This window comes from Micrasema longulum, unplaced genomic scaffold, assembly GCF_059751315.1.
Source record: "Micrasema longulum isolate JH-2025_06_02 unplaced genomic scaffold, ASM5975131v1 h1tg002524l, whole genome shotgun sequence".
Taxonomy (NCBI): Eukaryota; Metazoa; Arthropoda; class Insecta; order Trichoptera; family Brachycentridae; genus Micrasema; species Micrasema longulum.
In genome coordinates, this window is record NW_028279665.1 from 43,296 (window position 1) to 67,257 (window position 23,962).

General features: G+C 33.2%; 1 protein-coding gene across 1 annotated transcript in view; it reads left to right on the forward strand.

The window, feature by feature from the left end:
* Window positions 1-10,671: 10,671 nt before the first annotated feature.
* LOC148272025 (cathepsin L-like peptidase) overlaps window positions 10,672-23,962 on the forward strand; it is a 46,040-nt gene continuing 32,749 nt past the window's right edge. The window contains exons 1-2 of the mRNA XM_088240604.1: window positions 10,672-10,791; window positions 16,316-16,412. Coding sequence (XP_088096730.1) covers window positions 10,743-10,791; window positions 16,316-16,412 — 146 coding nt within the window. The 5' untranslated portion in view covers window positions 10,672-10,742. The remainder of the gene's footprint in view (window positions 10,792-16,315; window positions 16,413-23,962) is intronic.

The following is a 23,962-nucleotide window of genomic DNA, read 5'->3' on the forward strand; positions in this document are numbered from 1 at the left end:
ATTCGGCATAAAAAAATGCACACACTTTTACATTTCAGTATTAACTTTTTGTTTTTTTTACAGTATACTTGTAAATTTTTTTGATTTAATAGCATAATTATACATTTTTACAATTTAAAAAAAAAAAAAAAATCACTTGTTATATTTTTGCTAAAACTAAAATCCCACCAAGCCACTTTTTGTAGCTTGTTGGTGAAGATTATATTTATACTGACTTAATAATATTATTTACATTTATAAAAACAATGAATAACATATAAAAATTAACATTCATACATTTTTTAAAGCGACCTGAGAAAGGATACCTGTAGCTCAATCACAAATAACTATCGACGTGCTTAAAAAACATGCTAAGCATTTGAGCGATCACAATGAGCGATAATGAAAACGCTTAAGTTATCACAGTCATAAGTCAATACGTGTGTAATCTCTAAATCAACGCTCGTTTCGGTTTGTAATACAGTTCACTGGTAAAAATCGACGTTTACCATAAAAAATTATACAATATATTGCATTTGAAAAATAGTAAAGAGTATCTAATAATAAATTAAATTAATTTGGCTTGCCGACCGCCTGCTGAATGCAATAAATAGCATGATAAATAATAAATAAATAAATAAATACAAATATCAGTTTTGGAATATTTTCCATATTTATACCGGTGAAATTCAAATATGTGATTGCGAATCGTAGATATTATGACATTTAATATTAGGTGTTCACGGATGTTTCATTGTGATCGCGAATACGATAAATAACCATGGTGAGATATTGTTATCACGTCGATAATAATTTGTGATTGAGCTACAGATCTGAGAATTTGCTGCTCCACAGTGGCGCAGTTTTTTTTTTGAAACTTGTAAACCAGCATCTGTGTCGAACTGTGTCAAGTAAAGTTCATTGACACTTGTTTTGCGAGGATGTGCGACGCAAGCTGGCGTAGTCTTATTTGCTCTGGGGTGGTATTCCAAACGCTCTCGCGGCCGTATTGTCTCGTGTATTTACATATATTTCTCGTGACGCAGGATCAGTTCAGAATAGAACCCCTGAACGGTCTAAAACAGTGTTTCCCAGCTTTCTTTATGCCATGCCCCACTGCAGTCTTTTTAAAAGTCAGATTCAATTCAGTCGAACGTCATGGTCTTTGAAAGAAATGTAACTATGACTGAATGTAAGATTGTAGTAAATGGAGATAGTTTGAAACAGGTCGAAGAATTTGTATATCTGGGTAGTATGTTTACAGAGATGGAAATGTGGACAAGGATATTGAAAGGAGGGTTAGTGCCGGTAACAGAGTTAATGGTGCCTTAAAGTCTGTCGTAGCAAATAAGTGTCTATCGCAAGAGGCTAAATTAGCAGTTCATAATGGAGTTCTGGTACCAACCCTAATGTATGGAAGCGAAGCATGGAGTTGGAAAAAAAGGGACGAAAGTAGACTGAATGCTGTTGAAATGCGATCCCTCAGGCGAATGTGCGGAAAAACAATGTATGATAGGTGCCCTAATGTCGAAATTAGAGCAGAATGCAAGGCTGAGTTAAGCATTATCGACAAAACTAAGAAAGGTCTTTTGCGATGGTTCGGTCATGCGGAGCGAATGAATGATGAAAGAACGGCTAAAAAGATTTATGATGCGAATGTGTCTGGTTGTAGAAGTCGAGGAAGGCCGAGAAAGACATGGCATGATCAAGTACAACAAATTCTTGAAAGTGGTCATGTGAAAAGTCGGAATAATCGACGTTCGTGCATGAGAAGATGTATGAATGTGAAGGAAGCAAAGGAAATGTGCCAGGACAGAGTGGTGTGGCGTTCTATCCTCTCTGCCTACCCCTCCGGGGAAATGGCGTGATGGTTAGTTAGTTAGTTAGTTAGATTCAATTCAATTCAATTCAATTCAATTCAATTCAATTCAATTCAATTCAATTTATTTATTTTAAATATAACATGTACATTACAAAAATATATTCAATACGTACATATTATGAAAAAGAAAAAAATACACGAAAGAGACTCATGTCAAAGTAGTCGAAGAATCCTGCTCCGGAAAACCCCTTCGGATACATGGAACAGATCAGATATCCAGAGCGAGCGATGTTGTTCAGCACAGCGGTAGCCCTTCCAACAGGCATAACCATAGGCAGGTTGGTCCTGAATATCGGAATATGAAACAATCTATGCTGACGCTGTCTTAGGTAATTATCAGGAACATACAAACCAATGCTCATCATAATTTCAGAATTATCGATCATACCGCGCAACAATCGATAAAAATGTGTAGTCAAATACACATTCCTTCTAGTCTCTAAACTGTTGTAGCCGAGCATACCCTGGAGAAACTCGGCCGGGTAGAGCCGAGGATAATACCCGCACTCTCTCATGTAGAGATATCTCAGAAACTTCTTTTGGATTTTCTCTATCAGATGCCCCACCGGCATCTTTTTTAACTAAACAGCAGGTAAATTTTCAAATCATATTGTAATATGTTTGTAAACATATGAACCCCTAATGGAATCAAATAAAACCTATTCTAATACATATATTATAACTGAAACGATTGCTAAACACAAATTGAGAATGTAATTAAGCAGAATAAAATAAAAATGAAAACAATAATAAAATACAAATGACAATTGAAATTGTGTACAAACACACATAATTTTGACGCCTAATTCATGATTAAATTCAGAAACGCTTGCTACAAAGAAATTTGAGATCCGGATCTAACTTAGTTAATTTCAGTCTCATGTCCCCTCTATACCTCTATTAGTTATTTATTTTTTTTATTTTTTTATTTATTTACAATTTTAAAAAACCCGTTAGGGTTACATTAGAAATTTAATATTGTCTAGTCATTTTATGTCTCGTCTAGTCTAGTTAGTTCAGTCATCATGTGCTTTTTCAGATTGATTTTAAATTTGTCTCCATTAAAAGTTTTCAAGTAGTAAGGTAGGTCGTTGTAGTGTTTAAGTCCATTATGTAGTATTTTTGACTGTCCTGTGTTTGTCTTTGCTTTTTCAATATGATAGTGTTTTTGTTGTCTGGTGTTATATTTATGTATGTCAGCATTTTTGACTAATATTATGTCGTCGTCTTGTATGTTTCCCAGTGTTATTTTGTGCACAATTTTTAAGGTCTCAATTTTAGTCAAGTAGTTTATGTCAAACTGGTGTGTTTTTTTGTACAGTTCAGTCGTAGAGGTCAGGTAGGGTAGGTTGTATGTTAGTTTAAGAATTTTATTTTGTTGTCTTTGTATTCTTGTTATGTCTGTCTTGTTACCAGTTCCCCAGAAGGCGATCATGTAACTCAATTTACTTTTGACATAGGCTTCGTACATCATAATTTTTTCTTTTCTTGATATAAAATCTTTAATTTTGTAGAAGAGACTATGTAGTGATGCCATTACTTTAGTGAGTCCGTCTATGTGTTTTGTCCATTTTAATTGTCTGTCCATTGTGAGTCCTAGGTAAGTCATATGTTCTAGTTCTAATCGATATTGTTTTTTAATGAGTAAATCGCTTATGACGCTAAAACCACATTCCACCAAATAAGACGAGGGAAATGTTAATAATGATTTTCTGGCATGCGAAGTAATATTAGGATAGTTTGTGTTAGTTTCTTCATGGTCTCCATTCTATGTCAATCGCATAAATCACATTGAATCAGTCCAACATCGCTTGCTTTGAAAAATAGCGTGGAAGCTCAGACTAGAGAGAGATAATTATTCTTACGCTGAAATAGAGTAAATGTTAAATATTTCTAGTCTACAAAAACGTAGAACTAATATTGACTCCATATATATCTTCGGCATACTAAATGGTATAATCGATGTTCCATCATTACTGGGACAAGTAAAATTCAATATTCCGACTCGTAGATTGAGAAAGAATGAAGTACTGTTCATCGATCAGCATAGAACAAACTATGGCCTAAATTCTCCAATGACCCGTCTTTGTCGTATTGTTAACTCAAGACAAGATCTGGACTTTTTTGGTTTAAGTTTACAACGATTTAAACGAGCACTAAATAAATAGTCCAGATCTTGTCTCGATGTCCCTTATGTTTGTCAATGCTTTTTTAATTTTTTTTTTAATGTTTTAAACTATTCTTTTATTGTAATATTTAAACCTTATAAATTGTATACATGGACAATGTCCGTTAATAAATAAATAAATAAATCCATGCCATTATTCCTTATCCCTGCACAGTTACTGTGTTTTTAGATAATTATTGAAATTGTAACGAGTTTCATTCTATTTTAAATACAATTTGGCGTATATTACAATTTTGTACATCTCAGGCATTTTTTTGTATGACCGATGAGTATTCCTCTTGATATGTGGAATGCCGACGTGTCTCATCTCTGAAGCGTGGTGCCCCACGCCCCACCTCTGCGGCGTTATGGCCTACCGGTGGGGCGTACGCCCCCTTGGGAAACACTTGTCTAAAACGTTCAGCAAAACTGTTCTTCAACGCTGCTGGGCCTCAATTATGAACGCTATATTAACTTCTGTACTATATATATCTTACCTCGGTATGTTCTATCTACTTGTTATATCGTAATCATATGATCGAAACAAACCAATGAATGACCGCAAATATTAGTCCACGTTCCTTACTTCATTAACATTTAAAATAGTTTTATTTTATTTTATTTTATTTCATTGGAAAGCCAACAGACATTTATACATTTATAAGAATCAATTATACCTTAAATACATATCATAAAGTCCAATTAGAGGCTTCCACATAATATTGTTATTGTAAATGTTGTCACATAAAAATTATACATAACATAAAATAACTAATCATACAAAACTTATAATATTACTTGAAATGTAAATGAATATTGGTCACACAGTTGCACATTACAATAAATAATACAACTATAGTTGACCATACAGTGTTCATTTATTATTATTGTCATTATTTATTATTATTGTTCTCATTTATATTTTAAATAGGCTTCTGTGATAGAAAGTGCCCACTTCAAAGCAATTATAAACTCCAATAAATCCCAATTCAAGCTAAAAAAGCTCGCTAGAATATGATTTTTATGCGACTTTTAACCATTGCCAAAACGATATGCTAAACGATCGTCTGCATTTATCTACTGAGATAGTACTGAGCGTTTTCTAGGCTGACACTCGATACGTTCTCTCAGAAAGATAATAAAACAGATGGAAAAAATATAATGACTAAATTATTTTTTACAATGGTATACATAGACTTTTTTAAAAAAGTCTCTTTTATTTTAACAAATAAATAACATACATAATTGTATTTTTGCTCCCGCAAAGTTAAAGCTTGTCTGCGGGTTACATTATATGTTTTTTTTGTATTAAATATAACAGTTTTGGTACTACACTCCCCATTGTTCTATCTCCATAGTAGTTCTTATGTCGTGGCACCGTCAGCTGCTGTGCCGATACTTGTCGGGTCACGATCTGGTGGGTTATTTTGGATTTAAAACTGCAATTGAGGAAATGATCTGTCATTATCTTGTACTGACACTGTTATAATCAAATAATATTATATTCCCTTCTGTAAAATCTTCTCCATGTCTGTTGTAATATGTCAATAATTTAAATTATTGTTTTAAGTGTAAACAGTTAGCTACGTAGCCATTTTTTTTTTAAATTTTTATGTATCGTTTTATCAGCGCTATGATTTTTTAACGTTTTCTATTTCTGAAATCAATCCGCATGTGACGTCGTAAGTTCTCTTCCGCTTCTTCGCGGTTAGTTCTGTCGATTGGTCCATCGACGATCGGTAAACCGGAAATCTTCAATCCTCCACTTTTTAAAAATTGACTTAAATTTATCGTCTTATATTTCATTTAAACATTTGATGATTCTTCTCATCGTTTCTTTGAATCCCATAAAATATGTTTGTAAATTATGTTTTTACTTTTTGGAAATGTGTTGTTTTTTTTACATCTGACCATGTTTTTGATTCTTTATTTTAATTCTTACTTTTTAATTACTTTTACATTTTTTTTTCTTCATTTTTAATATTATTTCCATTCGTAAATACTAACTACAAACTTTAAAATAACTTTGATTTTAATTTTTAAACAACTCCCATTTTCGTTTTTTTTTCTTATCATTTTCGAAGTTAAGTTTAAAAAGAGGAAAATTTATTAAACGGTGTAACATTGAATAGAATGCGGAATGTTTTTGACATTCAATTCCTGACGAAGAGACGGGTACGTCTCGAAACCGGTAGACATGGAAAAGTCGGTAAGTGGTTATATACAAATATTTAATAACATTTAGTAAAATGTTCGACCACAAAGTTAATGATTTATATGTCCAAGGAGACGTTTAAAAATTGAAAAATTGTTTTTAGGCGTTGCCTAGTATGTGAAATAATTCAGTTAGATGAGTCTCTTCGCAACAATAAAGGTTTCAGCTCTTTAACTTCACTAAAATCAACAAATGGAAGAATTCAAGAAATATGGATGTTCAAACATAGGCGAAACGGCGAATGTTACACAGTGTGTAAAGTGGCCGCTTAAACCAGCCAACGACAGGTCACAAGCCCTGTAAATGCCTAGACTTCCATATTCCCTTATTTTAGGTATTCTCCATCCCTGTTGTAATTTGTTAATATGAATAAAAAATTATTTGATTGAAAATCATGTTATTTAGTCAGTTTCCAGGCTAATATTGTTGGCAGTAATAATTTAGTCCTCGTGTCGGTTGTCGGCCTTGTGGTGCAATTGTCAGCGCGTTTGCCTACCACGCAAGAGGTCTCGGGTTCGATTCCCGCCATGGTTGATGTGAAATATTTATTTAAAAGGGCGTTTTCACACTAGAATATTTCATAGTCCCTGGACTGGTACCTGAATTGTAAGACTGATCACCTTACCTTCATGTAACAAAATTAATCGAGATATGCTGGGATTGGTGTACCAGTCCAGTGCCCTATGCACCATTCGGTGCGGAAAGGGAATGACGATGATGATGAATAACTTCGTCCATGCAACAGCAACAGTGTTGGTAAAACTAACTTTGAACTGTTCCACTCAAAAGAAGTCATTTTGCAGAACCGACATTGTTAAACGGACCATCGATATGTACGTAGATAGATCAAGTCAAACGAGGAATCGTGTGTTAGAAATACCACATTGTAAAACGAGGCTCGCACAGAGACATGCATATTTTATAGGCCCAAATTTTTAATTCCTTTTTTACTGATAATATTTCATTGATCGCAAACTTTCTAAATTTTCCTTCTTTTAAAAAACACACACTATCCTGGATACAAACTAAAGATATAAAGTCTTTTTTTCCATGATATATTTTATCGCCCTTTAATAATGAGAAATATTTTTATGTTTTTTTTGTATTTTTTATTTCCTTTTTTAATTACAAAAAAAAATACCTTTTAATCTTTAACACAATATTTTCTTTTCTCTTTCTTATATTACAGTAAAAAATTATAACTGTCTATTTATTATAGGAGCAAAAATTCATAAATATTTTTTGTATACCTTTGTGAGATTTTTTGTTTACTATTTTTACTGTTAATATGTATTTCATTGCTATGTAATTGTCCTTTATTTTTTTAATGCTCTGTTTTACCTCTTTTGTAAATTGTAAAAAAACCAAAAATAAATAAATATTTTTTTTAATTTTTTTTATTTTTTAAATGTAAACTATATAATACAGTCGTATGACAATTTGTTATGGCCACCCTCAATTTCTCTCTAAAACCGTGGTTAAGTATGAATTTTTCATATTTGCTAGTAATTTTTTTGCTAAAAGGTTATCATAAATTATGAAATAGGGTTTGTATTGACAAACAAAACACAGTTTTCTCCAAAAATTCAATTTTATTAAAAAATAATTACGAAATTCGGTCAACAGTACTAATATTTTGTTACTCCCCCTTTTGCCTCTTTTCTTTTTTTCTCTCTTCTCTTCTCTTTTCAGCATGCTTACAATACAATTTTCTGCCATTTCTTTGAGTCTACTGTTACAATTCAAGTGGAAGATGATTTTTTCTATCAAATATACTTTATCTGTGACATTTTCCTTCGCTATTTTCTTTTTAAGCAACTCCCAAACATTCTCTGTTGCATTAAGGTCCGGGGAATTTCCCGGCCAGTCCAACAATGAAATATTGTGCTCCTTCAGAAAATTTTAAACCGATTTAGCCATATGACATGGTGCCCCATCTTGCATAAAGGTTTTTTGTCTTCTGGAGAAAACCATTCTGCTAATTGGGGCAACAACTTTTTTCCAAGGCATTTTTGTATTGCACCTGATTCATCATTCCTTCAACAATGTACTTTCGTCCCATCTCTCAACCACATATCACGGACCAAATCATCACTGACGTTGGATGTTTAACCGTCCGAGTGATGCAGCTGGATAAATATTTTTCTCCGACTTTTCTCTTCACATATTGAGCCTTCTTTGTCAATACTTGGAAAGTACTCTCGTCACTAAAGCAGACATAAAATGCAATAACTTCGTTGGCAATTTCAGAAGGTTGGTAAAAATTTGTAAATTATATTTTTAAAGTGAATCTTACTGATTTCCAATCATCTTCAGTTATGTTCCTGTATTTTTTTTGTTCATTGTAGCCTTCTTTGCATATTTTTTTATGTCAATTTTGGTTTTTTTGCTGGACGTCTCGAATTTTAACCGAGAGCTCGTAGAAGACGTTGAACTGTCCGCTTGGACATCTTGATTCCAGATTCCTCCAATTTGTCAGTTATTGCATCATTTGTTGCCTGTCTGTTTTCTAAGACTATTTTCGTCCCACGCGGTGTTAAAATGAATTTTTTACCACATTTGCACACCCTTTTTGGTGATAAGTTCTCCACATGAGCCATTTTTTGCTGTATATTTTGAACAGATACTCGAGAAACATCACATTTTTTAGCAATTTCTCTTTGGAAATAACGAATATTAGCGAGTAGCGATCGAATTTCAGCAATTATTTGGGGTGATAATTTTTTTTTCTTGCCCATATTTAAAAACAAAGAACACATTTTAGTAAAATAGTTGAGTATTTGTTTGAACACACGTATTTAATACATAAATATTTATATGATCAGATATAGAAAATAATTCACAAAATAATATATATACTAACCGATTTTAGTACTTACTTCAACTTTAGCAATTAAGTACTCTCGAGTAAAATCCACATGTGCACTAAGAAAAAATGGCGTAATAAGATGGCGTTGTAAAAAAAGTGTTGCCAACAGCATAAAAAATGCACCTATTATTAAGTGTAGTTTACACCGTCATATACATTAAATACAATAATTTATCACTTCAAAATTAGAAAAAGAGGATTATATTTTAATATTTTTAATTTAAAAGGTGGCCATAACAAATTGTCATACGACTGAAAAAGACGATAAAGTGTTTAAATATATAAATGTCGTTCAAAGAACTCGAATGTTGCTCTTTTAAAATATGTTGCTTTTTATTCTCAAATATATTTTTTCATCCTTTTTTCTTTCCTTGGTTCCTCTTTCTCTCTCCTTCCAAACTCATTATCTGATCCCATATTCCCCATCATTTAATATGTATAACGTGTCCTTTTTTAAATCATTTTATTATGTTAATATTTGCAAGCCTTATCTCTCAATTAAAAAACAGCTGTTATTTTTAATAATTCAGGGGTTTTTTTTATTATTTAAACATGTGTATGTATCTTTTGATATATTTTTATGTTTTTTTAGTAAAAAAATTTGACCAATCTCTTCTTTTGAATATTCTGTTTTTTGGTTGGCTGGAAGATATTGCTTTTTGCAATAACTCCGTCAAAGTACTTATTCTTTGAACTTGAAGTTTTAAATGAATAAAATAAATAAATAAAAATTTGGGTGTTCTGTGTTGCAATTCACTACTGTAATTGGGCCTCCTGGCCTGTTGTGGTGCAAAAAAAAACTGTTTTTCTGTGATTTCTGAAAAGTTTACTCTGACTGACTATAGGGTTTCTCAAATGACCGAATAAATTAAAAATAAAAGAATTTGAGATAAATAAGTCACTCACATACCAACATAATATTAAAATTCCCAAATTCCACACAAGTCATGGTCAAAATAGCTTTGTCTTCAAAGGTGTAAAAAATTATAATAATCTTCCCAATGAACTAAAAACTATTAAAAACACTAAATCAATAAATAAATTTAAAGTTAATCTGGAGAAATTTTTTGAACACGTGTAAAAACAACATTAAATTTTAATTAGTATGAATGTATTATAGTTTTATGTTTTTTCTTTGTATATCCTATGTTTTTATTTTCATTTTTCATGTACTTGTATTTAAAATTATATAAACTCCTATAAATAAACAACTAAAACAGTGTAAGTCACTCTCCAAGCACAAGAGTTAGTCTCTTTTTTTTGAGAGTTACAGTGATAACATTTACTAGATGTGTTAAAGTAGATAAGTTTAGAATTTTAAAAAACATGTACTTTTTATAAAATTCATTAATAAAAAATATAAAAAATAATGTGGTTTGCCAATATTTTTCAGGCTTAAAGGACAATTGTAATGCTCAGAATCGGACGAATCTGGTCTCTGATTAAGTGATTTGTCAGTCTGTTGTACTGACAGCTGTTTGATATTTAAATAACCCGCGTCACCAGAAATTATTATTGATTCGTTATAAACTTATATTTAAAACTTAATTAAAATTCATACATTTAATTTTTGCCTTTCGTGCACAGTGGACGTTTTAGGAAGCAGTAATAGGTCTCCATTGCTAGCAGAATGTTACTGCATTTACTGGTTTTTCTTCTGGCAGGATTAACGATTGCGGGTAATTATAAAAATCCATTTAATTACAAAAAAAATGTGTATAAAAACCAGTTTTTGTTTGATCTTACGGAAATCTGAAAAATACAGATTTTAAAAAAACAACTTTAAGTAATAAGTTTATTGCTATATTTTTATCATAAATGCTTTACTTATGGCGTTTTTTTGACGAGATTTCCAATCACAATTTTTTAAATCATTTTTTTTCACTAAACAAACACAGTTTTGGAGACTTGACTTTTAAAATCTTTTAAATACTTCATTATACATAATATATAACACATGAGTAACATGAATGTCTCCTTGTTTAGACTACACACAATCTAGAGAAATATATTCTTGCCTAAAAAATGACGTAGATATTATTAGAACTGGTCTTTTCAGTTGCAATTTTACAAATTAAACTGTTTCTAAATAATAGTTAGGAGCAGCGTGGGCAAAATATTAAGTACTGGCAACTGCTGAAGCACAAAGATGAATTAAACTGTTACTTAAAACAAGTCACGCTGTTTTAAACTGCTATTTAAGAAACAGTTTCACAAAATGGTTTAATTTGTGAAATGGTAGCTGCTACTACGACTTCTTATAATAACTGAAACTCCCATCTCGAATAGCTACTATATTTTTGTGGGAATAATTTATTGCTCGTGTGTAGTCTGCATTAAGGGACTTCTAATTTCGCATAAATAAAGCGTTTTTACTGTTTATAATTTGATAGGATATTTTATAAGGTATATAGTGTATCGTACGCGTTACCACACGACTTGCTGGTTCGTCACCCGCGTCTGCCGCAGTCAGACTCCCCGGCGTAAACGGGAAGCCACCTCCTCCCAAACAGAGTCATAAGACGGAGTCGGAAGGTAGGGACACGACTGCATCGACTGCAAGTCAACCTCAACAGTCCTGAAAAGGACTTTCCACCTGGTCAAAGTGGTCTGGCGAGGCGATGGCAGTCAGCCAGCAGGGCGGAGCAAAGAGCGATGAGCGGGAGCACATAAGGCGGAGAAACAAAGTAAAACGCGCGTTCACTGTACATAGTTTGGAGCCCAACTGATTTATTCATTGAAATTCCACCCATTATATAGCGGCGCAGTGTCGAGCTCAGCGGGGCTGGCTGCGATACTGCGGCGGGGGTAGCTCTATCCCCACCATTCGAGGTACACTGCCGGCCTCAGGTCTCGTAAATAGAGGCGCGCACCGCTTTAACGGTCCATTACATTGATAGTTGCGACGCTCGAAACATGTTAAATACAATACAACGGTACTCTATAGGGCAGTACAAATATGGTTTGCATTTAAAAAGTATTCAGCCAGGCCTGAAAGCAAACCATTTGTCTTTATTGAGGGCCTAGAACTCAGCTAACAAATACCGGGGTATTTAACTATCATACTTATTCATTCATAACAATCTATTTATATTTATGTATATCTAGCTGGTAAATAATTGTATACAACCATTTACTAACATTTCTATATCTACCGGTTTGGAATCGTACCTAGTGCGCACATTTAATACATCTTAGCCAATCTATTTGTCTACCATCAGCATTACAACCCTCGGCGGGTCGTGCGGGTATTATCCTTGGCTCTACCCGACCTAGTTTCTCCAGGGTATGCTTGACTACAACAGTTTAGAGACTAGAAGGAATGTGTATTTGACTACACATTATTATCGATTGTTGCGCGGTGTGATCGATAGTTCTGAGATTATGATGAGCATTGGTTTGTATGTTCCTGACAATTACCTAAGACAGTGTCAGCGTAGATTGTTTCATACTCCGGTATACAGGACCAACCTGCCTACGGTTTTGCCCGTTGGAAGGGCTACCGCTACGCTGAACAACATCGCTCTGGATATTGATCTGTTCCATGACGAAGTATAGAAATTGAAAAAATAACATTTTCAGGCGTTGCCTAATATGTAGGTGAAATAATTCAATTAAATGAATCTCACCGGCATAAATAAAGGTTTCAGCTCTTGAACTTTACAAACATCAATAAATGAAATAATTGAAGGAATATAGATGTTCAAATATGGGCAGAATGCTGAATGTTACACAGTGTGTAAAGTGCCCACTTAAACCAGCCATTGACAGGTCATAAGCCCTGTAGATGCCTAGACTTCTATATTACCTTCTCTTTAATGTTCTTCATCTCTGTTGTAATATGTTAATATAAACAGCTCCCCAAGGAGTTGAATCCAGTCCTTGTCTACAAAAATTTAGACAAACTCAAAATATTGTTGACATTTGGACTCATTAATGCAAAGTCTCACTCCTCTGGCTGACGACTCAAGAGCAACAAATGTTTCATCTGATTCATTTTGATCTTGCGATAATTTCAATATCATCTGCAATACCTCAACTTACTTTGCGTATATGCTCCCGTGTGTTTCAATGTTCGAGTCTCCTATGGCTTTCTCTAGTGCTATATTGAACAGGAGACATGTTAAGGCGTCCCCCTGTCTCACGTTATCGTATGTTCTTAAGCTATCGGATAAGTCTGATTGTTCTTTAATCCGAAACTGTATTTCGGACATTGTTGGTCAGTTTTGCTGGTATATCAAGACTATCCATGGCTCTATAAAGTTTTTCTCTGTTGATTCTGTAATAGGCTGTCTGGAAATCAATGAACAGGTGGCACATGTCAATATGAAATTCATGAGTTTTCTGCAATATTTCTCTCAATGTAAATATTTGCTCAGCACTTGATTTTCTGTCACGTATTCAAGCCAATTCTTATTGTTTTTTTAATAAATACTTATTGCATAACGAATTTGAAAACATGCAATCATTATTTTTGTCCACCATCTGAATATATACCAATATATTCGTCGCTTGCGCCTTGTAGACACAGGCTTTTAGTTTTCTTAGAACATTTTGGATTCATTGTCTCCTTTTTGATTTCAATGGCCGGTTAAGTAGCTTTTTTAACCTCAATTACGCTTGGTGACGTCAAAATTTGCACATGTTGTTAACGATTGGAAGCATTCTCTACGAATAAATAAGACTACAAAAAGATTTCCCGCCTATAGTGCGAGGCATCTTTAACTATAAGAAATTAAGTAAATATTAAACGCTATGCAGTAAATATTACTACTCGTCTACCTCGTGGTGCGGTCAGCGGTTTTACCTACCTTGCATGAGGCCTCAGGTTAGATTCTCGACATGGTTGACATGAAATATTTATTTAAAGAGGTGTTTTTACACTAGAATTTTTCATATTCCCTGAACTGGCACCCGAAGCGAAAGACTGATCATTTTATCTTCATGTAACAAAAATGTTCCATATCTATTTGGTGTCACCACCATTTGCAATAAATGCATGGTTCATGGTGTACTGTTGGGTGGGTTTGTATGATCGAATTCATTACCAAGCAAACAATATGGCTTTTCTGAGATATCAAAAATTGTAAACGAAATTTACGAATGAAATTATTGATTATTGACTTTTTTAAACACTAAAATAATATTTGAGAAATCTTTAATATGTACAATTTAATACCCTATTCTGTCCCCTATGCGCCTATGTGCGAAAAGGGAATAATTAATGAATGAGTATTTATAAAGTAAGATTCATGTTACATAAGTACTAAAAATAATATTGTATGTATTACTCAATCCCTCTGAAAGAAAAGTAAGCACCTACTTCGAAATTGGGTTGTGGTCCCGCGGCTAGCGTCTCAGACTCACGGCTCAAAGATCCGTGGTTCGAATCCCACTCTACCCCAACTTGATTATCATTTTCTGATAGTGAGTTATTTACAACTCGTTGAAAATGGCCCTCAAAATGAAATATTCGGGTAAATCATAAAAGCTCAAATATTTATTTAAAAAAAAAAGTTAAAAAACTAATCCAAAAATTATGAAACATTGATCCTTATATCGAGGCTTTACCAAAAAAAGTCATTAAAACAACTTCCGAGATAATCGCATTTAAAGCTTTTTTATTATTTAACTCATTATTTCTCCAGCAATTTTCTTTTTTACTTTTTTTTTAAAGCTTTGAAAGAGTAATTTTTATTCCAGACATAGCATAAAATTTGAAATCAGCATTTTTTTTATTAAAAAATATTTGAAACATATTATAGAGGCTGTATACTTAATGCATTCTGTCAGTATAGCCTCGATATAATGGGAGTTTATATAAGTGGCTTACAGTTGAAGAATGGTTAGTAAAAAAGTATGATGATAATATTTTGAAACACATATTGAATTTTCTTACGAAAATCGTACTTTTTGTATAATGTGACAAAGAAACACCGAATAAATTAAGGATTTTTAAGTATTTAAAAAAATATATATATTTTTAATTTATTTATTGACAATTACGGATTATTACATTAATTTATTTCAAACAACTATATTCTATTTTATGTAACTCAATTATAACTTATGGCATAATAGGATGGGGAGGCACTAATAAATCGATATTAAAACCTCTCGAATCTGCTCAAAAATCATTCATTCAAATAATTTTTAAAAGCCCTTCAGGTACCCCAGCGTCAAGTTATTTGAGGAATTTGAGATCCATATGTTTAGAATAATAATGTTTGTGCAAGTATTTAATTATTCTATCAAATCCCAAAAGGTATACTCTCACACTACCAGAAGTCAAACAAGAGGATGGGTCATGGGGTCTACCACAATTTTTTTTCTGGGCTTCTGGGCCCCAAAATATTCAATATGTTTCCCAAAGATTGCAAAACCACGACCCGGATTCAATTTAACAAATTTGTAAAAAAATGGTTACTGGGTTTAGGCCGAAAAAATTGGAAAATTTACTCAAAAATAAATAAACTGTAAACTGTAACTGTAAAAAAAAAATAAACTGGATAGTAAATTAACTAGTAGGTAGTATTGTTATTGTTTATTTTTGCATAAAAATGTCTGCCTTAAAGTTGTACCTAGTTAGGCAGACTAGGCATGATCCATAGAAATCTTTTACCTAAATGTTATGGTTTATTTTTGCATAAAAATGTCTGCCTTAAAACAGGTTGTACCTAGTTAGGCAGACTAGACATGATCCAGAGAAATCTTTTACCTAATTGTTATTGTTTATTTTTGCATAAAAATGTCTGCCTTAAAACAGGTTGTACCTAGTTAGGCAGACTAGACATGATCCAGAGAAATCTATTATCTAAGTGTGTAAAATCATCAGTGTGGCCATTTTATGAAGCAAAGTTTCGTCACATTGAAAAAATAAAAATATTCAAGTTTATCATTTTTTAGGGGTAGAGTAGATCCATAATACTTCCCCTGGGTTCTGAGAGAGCCTTTATTTATCAAATTCAAATAATAAAAAATAATTGTGTAAATTGTTTAGGGGTTTATTTAACGAATTTTGTCTTATTTATGCCGTAAAAAAACTTGAAAGCACTATTTCTGCAGATTTGTGTTTTGGTCTGTTGGACGAAAACGGACTGAAGCGACGATATCTGTACAAGTTTTGAAATTTAAAAAATCCAATGCGTTAGTGCGGCATATTCCCCGTGGTGCCATATTTACTATTTTACCTTATTCTTTCAGATTCTAATAAAGAACCACCGAAATGGAGTGAAATTTATACAGTAAAGGGGGTTCTGTCTATTCCAGCCGCAAAACTCAACGAGCCTTTCCATGTTTGGTAAGTTTTATTAATGTTAAACATAGGAAAATAATCATTTCGATTCCCCATTTCATTTATTGACAATATTTGAGCCCATTGCAGGAGAAGTGATATTCGCCTTTGCTTATTAATGTCACTTGGCTTACTTTTGTTAGTCATATTCAATATTCACCATTGCTTATCAATGTCACTTGGCTTACTTTTGTTAGTCACATTCACCTTTGCTTATCAATGTCACTTTATTAACTTTTGTTACTCATATTCACTTTTGTTTATTAATGTCACTTGGCTTACTTTTGTTAGTCATATTCAATATTCACCATTGCTTATCAATGTCACTTGGCTTACTTTTGTTAATCACATTCACCTTTGCTTATCAATGTCACTTTATTAACTTTTGTTACTCATATTCACTTTTGTTTATTAATGTCACTTGGCTTACTTTTGTTAGTCATATTCAATATTCACCATTGCTTATTAATGTCACTTGGCTTACTTTTGTTGGTCATATTCAATATTCACCATTGCTTATCAATGTCACTTAGCTTACTTTTGCTAGTCATATTCAATATTCACCTTTGCTTATTAATGTCACTTGGCTTTCTTTTGTTAGTCATATTCACCTTTCCTTATTAATGTCACTTGGCTTACTTTTGTTAGTCATATTCACCTTTGCTTATTCATGTTACTTGGCTTATTTTTGTTAGTCATATTCAATATTCACCTTTGCTTATTCATGTCACTTGACTTACTTTTGCTAGTTATAAAATAAATGGACCTCTGTTTCGTTTTGATGCATCATATCAATTTGCCAAAAACCAATATATTTACTAATTGTTCGTTATCCTATCCCTCGAAAATATTTCTGAAGTATCCTGACACCATGTTCTTCACGTTTACCTATAACCTATAAAAAGATTTCTTTAACTATCGAAACTACCTCGAGTGTAGGTAAAAATGTAATATATTTTATTTATGTTCCCCGTGTTATAAAAAAATATATTTTGGATATTGTTTATGTTGAAATGCTTTTTCTGTTAAATGTAAAAAAATACAATCGAAACAAATTTCATTATTAAACTACACATTTTTCGATCCCATCAAAAAATGTCCACAATGAAATAACTCACGGAAAATAGCACTAAATACCTATATTACGAAAAACTAAAGTTTATAAATATTACAATTTTATGGTGAGGTTTTTTATTTGAAGGTAATTTTAATGTTGACGTTTGTATTTATTCTGATTTTGATATTTGAAGTCGGCCTTTGCTTTCATTTTTTTTTCTTAGATTTAAGGCTGGTGAGTTTATCTATACGTTATGAGATATATGCGTGCATAATCTCTTAATTGACTGACAACAGCGCGCTTGGCAAAAAATGAGTAGCGCTGTGGTTTGTAGCTAAATTAATAGCAAATACTACAGTGCCATTCGTGGTCGTTACGGAAATCAGTCATTTTAAACGCAATATTTCAAGCCAAAAAAAGCTTTGAGCCTTTGAAAAAATATATTTCCGTTTGATTTCAGTAAATTTGGCACATTAAGGAGGAAAGTAGATTTATGTCACTAACTTCACTCGGAAGCTTTTGTCACTAACTTTACTCAGTGGCTTGTCAAAACCTGTAAAAGTGCGCGTGTAATTTGTTGCGGGCCAGTGTTTTTTAATATACCCGATGGCAAAGACATAGGTAATTTTTTCTTGTTGCATGATATAGACAAAGATTTTCAGATCATTTTGTGTTTATTATGTGCTGTCAGTAGCTTAAATCAAGAATTATGACGATTGGCAAATCAACCCGCATAAGTTGAGCCTCTGGGGTGTCAATTTCGCCCAAACGAAAAAGTGTGTTAGGGTTGTCACTTTCTTATTTTCATAATTAGTTTAAATTAACTAACTAACTAACTAACCATCACGCCATTTCCCCGGAGAGGTAGGCAGAGAGGATAGAACGCCACACCACTCTGTCCTGGCACACTTCCTTTGCTTCCTTCACATTCATACATCTTCTCATGCACGCACGTCGATTATTCCGACTTTTCACATGACCACTTTCAAGAATTTGTTGTACTTGATCATGCCATGTCTTTCTCGGCCTTCCTCGACTTCTACAACCAGACACATTCGCATCATAAATCTTTTTAGCCGTTCTTTCATCATTCATTCGCTCCACATGACCGAACCATCGCAAAAGACCTTTCTTAATGTTGTCGATAATGCTTAACTCAGCCTTGCATTCTGCTCTAATTTCGACATTAGGGCACCTATCATACATTGTTTTTCCGCACATTCGCCTGAGGGATCGCATTTCAACAGCATTCAGTCTACTTTCGTCCCTTTTTTTCTAACTCCATGCTTCGCTTCCATACATTAGTTTAAATTAAATTATAATTATTATGAAGGTTTTGCACACATTAATTTTAGATTATCAAAAGTATTATCATTATTGTGGATAATTTAATTTAATTATTCTTTGCCTTTCTTAATTCATTTGATAATGTGTTTTTATATTCCTTTTATTGGTTTTTAATAGTTTCTGAAGCATTTCTATTTTTTTGCTTGGTATACAATTTGTTTCTAGATTAGATCATTTTCATTATACCTGGAGTAAACCGGTTATTATCCGCCCTCAAACGATATTTTTTTAGTTTCGTAGCTATAGACTTAGATTCCGAAATAATTGCTATTGATTTTTAAAATTGATGTCGTCTGGTTTAAACCTTTTTAGTTGTTCATTAACTATATTCCTGAAACAGTTATTATTTTTCACAACATAGGTATAAGTATTTATTTTTATTTATATCCCTACAGAGATGAGGTAGAATTTTTCAAATTCAGGATTATGGATATTCGAGCGTTTACAGGGCTTATGACCTGTCATTGGCTGGGTTAAGTGGCCACTTTAAGTACTACAACACTCCCCACTCCGCTTATTAGCGAATATTGTGTGTGTACAAGTACACGTACCAAAAATAATGTTGTGTATAAGTATTTGCCATTTCAAAAAAGGTGTGTACCTACCTACCTGATATTAAAAATGGTCATTTTGGTGATTAAGACTAGGATTATTGGTATGTGTACTTAAATAAAACATTAATTTCAATAAACAAGATTAATTCATTTGTCTTAAGTTATCAACCAGATTTTGACAACTCTAAGGCCTATAAGTTGCTTGTATGAAAACAGATAGAGTTTGGCGGGCAAATTTTCCCACTTGTTTTCGGACGAATATTTTATTAGTTGGCTATTGAAAATATGTTCAAACGACAATTTTGCCTTGCGTTGATAATTCAATAAAGTAGTTCTTTGACAAGAACACCATGTAAGCTACAGTTCAACAAATAATTGTCGCGGGCAAACATGGACAAACATGAAGATAATTTTGCCCAACATAATTTTTTTTAATTGCTTGGAATCGCATTTAAATATGATTGAAGTTACAATTGTACCCTAATTCAATGATTTACCATGGTCATTCTCAGAAATTAAAAAGTAGGGCATACGATTTTTTTTTTTTAAAATCATCATAATTGTAAAAAAGCGGGTAACATTGGACGGTTTTGCGGTACGTGAACTAACCTAGGCTGTGACACGCATTTGTATCGAGTGTCCCGTTTACTGTTAAAAAAAGGCACCCCATATAACTGTGTCCATACTCTTGTGTGTGCGTAAGCTAATTCGCGACCAACAACTGTATTAAAAAGATTTATTTCACACACAAGTGTTTTTTTAGAGACCCGATGTTGGCTGTGTTGTTCTTTGCGGAACACACTCGCGTATATATGTATTTTACAAGTATCTGTTTATTAAAGTTTACATGGGTTTGCACCTTTTGTATATGTTCACTATTTATATTACTGTATCAATATGTAAGGCATATCTGCTGCCATTATTAGAACAAAATGGCCGATAAGAATACATATTATATTTACTAAAACAAATAAGTTTTGTTTTCATTTGGCTTAAATGCCCCCCGAACTGTATGTTTAATCTGGCATTAGTTTGCTTGGTGTCATAGAATTATAATATACTCTATGCTTGGTGTATGCATAAATTATTTTTCTAACATAAGAATTTTTGTTGACGCAGCTTTCATATTTTCTGTGTTACATTTTTCTCCTAGTACTTAAAATGTTAACAATAGACTTCTTGACTATTCAAGAGCGTTATTTATTTCAATCAGGTTGTTGAATTGTTGTCATTGAAGAATAATAACGTCACAACCACTGACATATCGAGCAATGGTCGCCACAACATTGTTACCAACAAAAACAATATTTTACATGAGAACATTTCTTCCTCTCAATTAACAAGGAATACATTTTCAGAATTAAACTCTGTTTCTAAAACAAACATTTGAAACAAAACTTGGTTTTCAAAGTATGTTCCTTAATCATAGAGTATTATCACTTGAGAGGAATTTCGGATTTAACCTACTCTACAAATAAAAGATTTTTTAAAGATTCTCCTAGTATTTATCTAATCCCTTATAATGAATATTTTCATTCATTATTTTCGTTTGGAAAATAAGGTCTTTCGAAAACTATCGTTTCGTAAGTTGGTAATAAATTTTGTCACAGAAGTTCACGAGTAATGCATTGATTTTAATGTTGGTAATGCCACAGGCCACCGATACAAATATAAGGAGAGTTGTCTATGCATATTATCTGAAGCCCCCTCCCTTACCCCCTCCACACTCCAGTTCCAGGCACTGACAGATGAAAGTGAAATCGGATTACATCTTACATCTCGATTTTTTTAAATTATTATATGGTTTTCAACCTCTTGACACAAAGAAAAATGAAGCTATCTACAATAGTTTATAAAATCCATAGATATTGATTTAAAAAATCCGATGACGTCACAAAACATCCAAAGACGCCATACTTAATGACGTCACAATTTGTTTGTTTTGGCACCATTCAAATGACTAGAATTTAATCCTTTATATCTCCCTTATTTCTTAACAGAATTCAATAAGAATAGTACCAATTGGCTTGTGATTTTTTAGATTAATTTATTAGCTAATAAAAAAATAAATGATAATTGCCCATTATCCTTTAACATACTCACTTGAGTCACTGTGTGGTAACCTGAGGTTAGGAAATGATTGCCAGACAATCTTTGTCTCTTTTCATCTTGTTAAAATAATATGTGTTTCTTGCGCAGATGCGTATAAATAGATTACATCTCGACAATGTTTTGAGTATGTCCAAATGCTTACAGTCTGACTGGATTTCCTTCCTGGGAAGTTATTCAAATTTAAATTTGTGACAACAAAGAGAGAAAACATTTTTGAGAAGGTAATATGGAGATCTAGGCATTTACAGGGATTATGTCCTATCATTGGCTGGTTTAAGTGGACAATTTATACACTGTGTAACATTTACCATTCTGTCTATGTTTGAACATCCACATTTTCTCAACTCATCCATCTGTTGAAATGTTTTCCCTCTCTTTTGTCACAAATTTAAATACGAATAACTGCCTGGGGAGGAAACCCAACCAGTCTGCGAGCATTTGGACATACTCAAAACACTGTTGAATTAACTACCTGGTAAAAGAAGAAGTATAAAATTAGAAAATTGTTTTTAGGCGTTGCCTAGTAGGTGGATTGATTCAGCCGGATGAATCTCATTCACATTAATAAAGGTTTCAGCTCTTTTACTTCGAAAAGTGAACAGGATAGCACGTGCCAAAGGTTGACAATATCTCTCAATTCTTATCTATATGTAATTTGATGTGGACATCCTTGGACGGTAAATACAAAAGGCGACTGCCGATGGACGTTTTGAGATCCATGGCGACTCTAAGCAACTCTCGAACAAATGATATTTTTAACATTTTATTCGTGTTTTTTTAAAGAAAACTCTGTTAAATCTGGTTGGATAATTTTTACTTATGTCTCTTGTTGAAGCGGATTTTTTTTGAATGATTGATGAAGAGGGGTAGCTCGCTATTAATTTTAACATACCATCCGAGAAACCGATCTCATACAGCTTATTTAATAAGGCATCATGGTCGACAGTATCAAAGGCCTTGGCGAAGTCATTATATGAACAGTCTACCTGATGTCCTGCATCCAGAGCTTCCGTGACATAATTTGTAAAAACCATTAGATTGATTCACATCAAAGTGTGATGATTATCGAATATTACGAATATGGGGTTGAGAAACATAAAAGTTCTACTGAAAATCTAGATACATAGGTAGATTCAGTACTAAGACTTGTTGAAAAAGCTCTGGAGTCACTTAAAATAAAAAACACCTTTTTAATATGCTGTTTCAAATGTTTTATCATTTGGCTTTGGAGGCTAAACTTCAGCTTACAGATATTAGACGGGAGTTTCTTTACTCGTATAGCTGCGGCGTGGTTTTGGCAAAAGAGATCCTTCCCCGCGTGCAATAGTACCGTAAAAGCATACAACTTGGGACAATTTTCAACTTCAACTGATTATATCTTTTTATATATTCAATAGCCGATGACGCAGTCCTCCTAGCTGACAGCGAAGAGGAACTGCAATCCTCGGTTACAAAGGTTTACGAAGTGTGCAAGGAGAGTGATTTGCTAATGAATGTGCAAAAGTCGAACGTCATGGTCTTTGAAAGAAATGTAACTATGCCCAAATGTAAGATTGTAGTAAATGGAGATAGTTTGAAACAGGTCGAAAAATTTGTATATCTGGGTAGTATGTTTACTAGAGATGGAAATATGGACAAGGATATTGAAAGGAGGGTTAGTGCCGGTAACAGAGTTAATGGTGCCTTAAAGTCTGTCGTAGCAAATAAGTGTCTATCGCAAGAGGCTAAATTAGCAGTTCATAATGGAGTTCTGGTACCAACCATAATGTATGGAAGCGAAGCATGGAGTTGGAAAAAAGGGACGAAAGTAGACAGAATGCTGTTGAAATGCGATCCCTCAGGCGAATGTGCGGAAAAACAATGTATGATAGGTGCCCTAATGTCGAAATTAGAGCAGAATGCAAGGCTGAGTTAAGCATTATCGACAAAATTAAGAAAGGTCTTTTGCAATGGTTCGGTCATGTGGAGCGAATGAATGATGAAAAAACGGCTAAAAAGATTTATGATGCGAATGTGTCTGGTTGTAGAAGTCGAGGAAGGCCGAGAAAGACATGGCATGATCAAGTACAACAAATTCTTGAAAGTGGTCATGTGAAAAGTCGGAATAATCGACGTGCGTGCATGAGAAGATGTATGAATGTGAAGGAAGCAAAGGAAGTGTGCCGGGACAGAGTGGTGTGGCGTTCTATCCTCTCTGCCTACCCCTCCGGGGAAATGGCGTGATGGTTAGTTAGTTAGTTAGTTATTCAATAGTACGCTTTCAAATTTCAACGCAAATTTGAGTCAAAGTTTCAGGTTACAGAAGCATACCACATGTGTGGACATATTAATATCCTTTAATTTATTTTGTATTTTTTTAAATGTTGCAAACATGAGACACAGTTAGAAAGTTGTAGTTTCCCATGTTGTAGCATTTTATTGTTTTAACCACGAGACAATAAAAAATTAAAAAATATTCAGTTTCCATATTGTAAATAATTCATGCA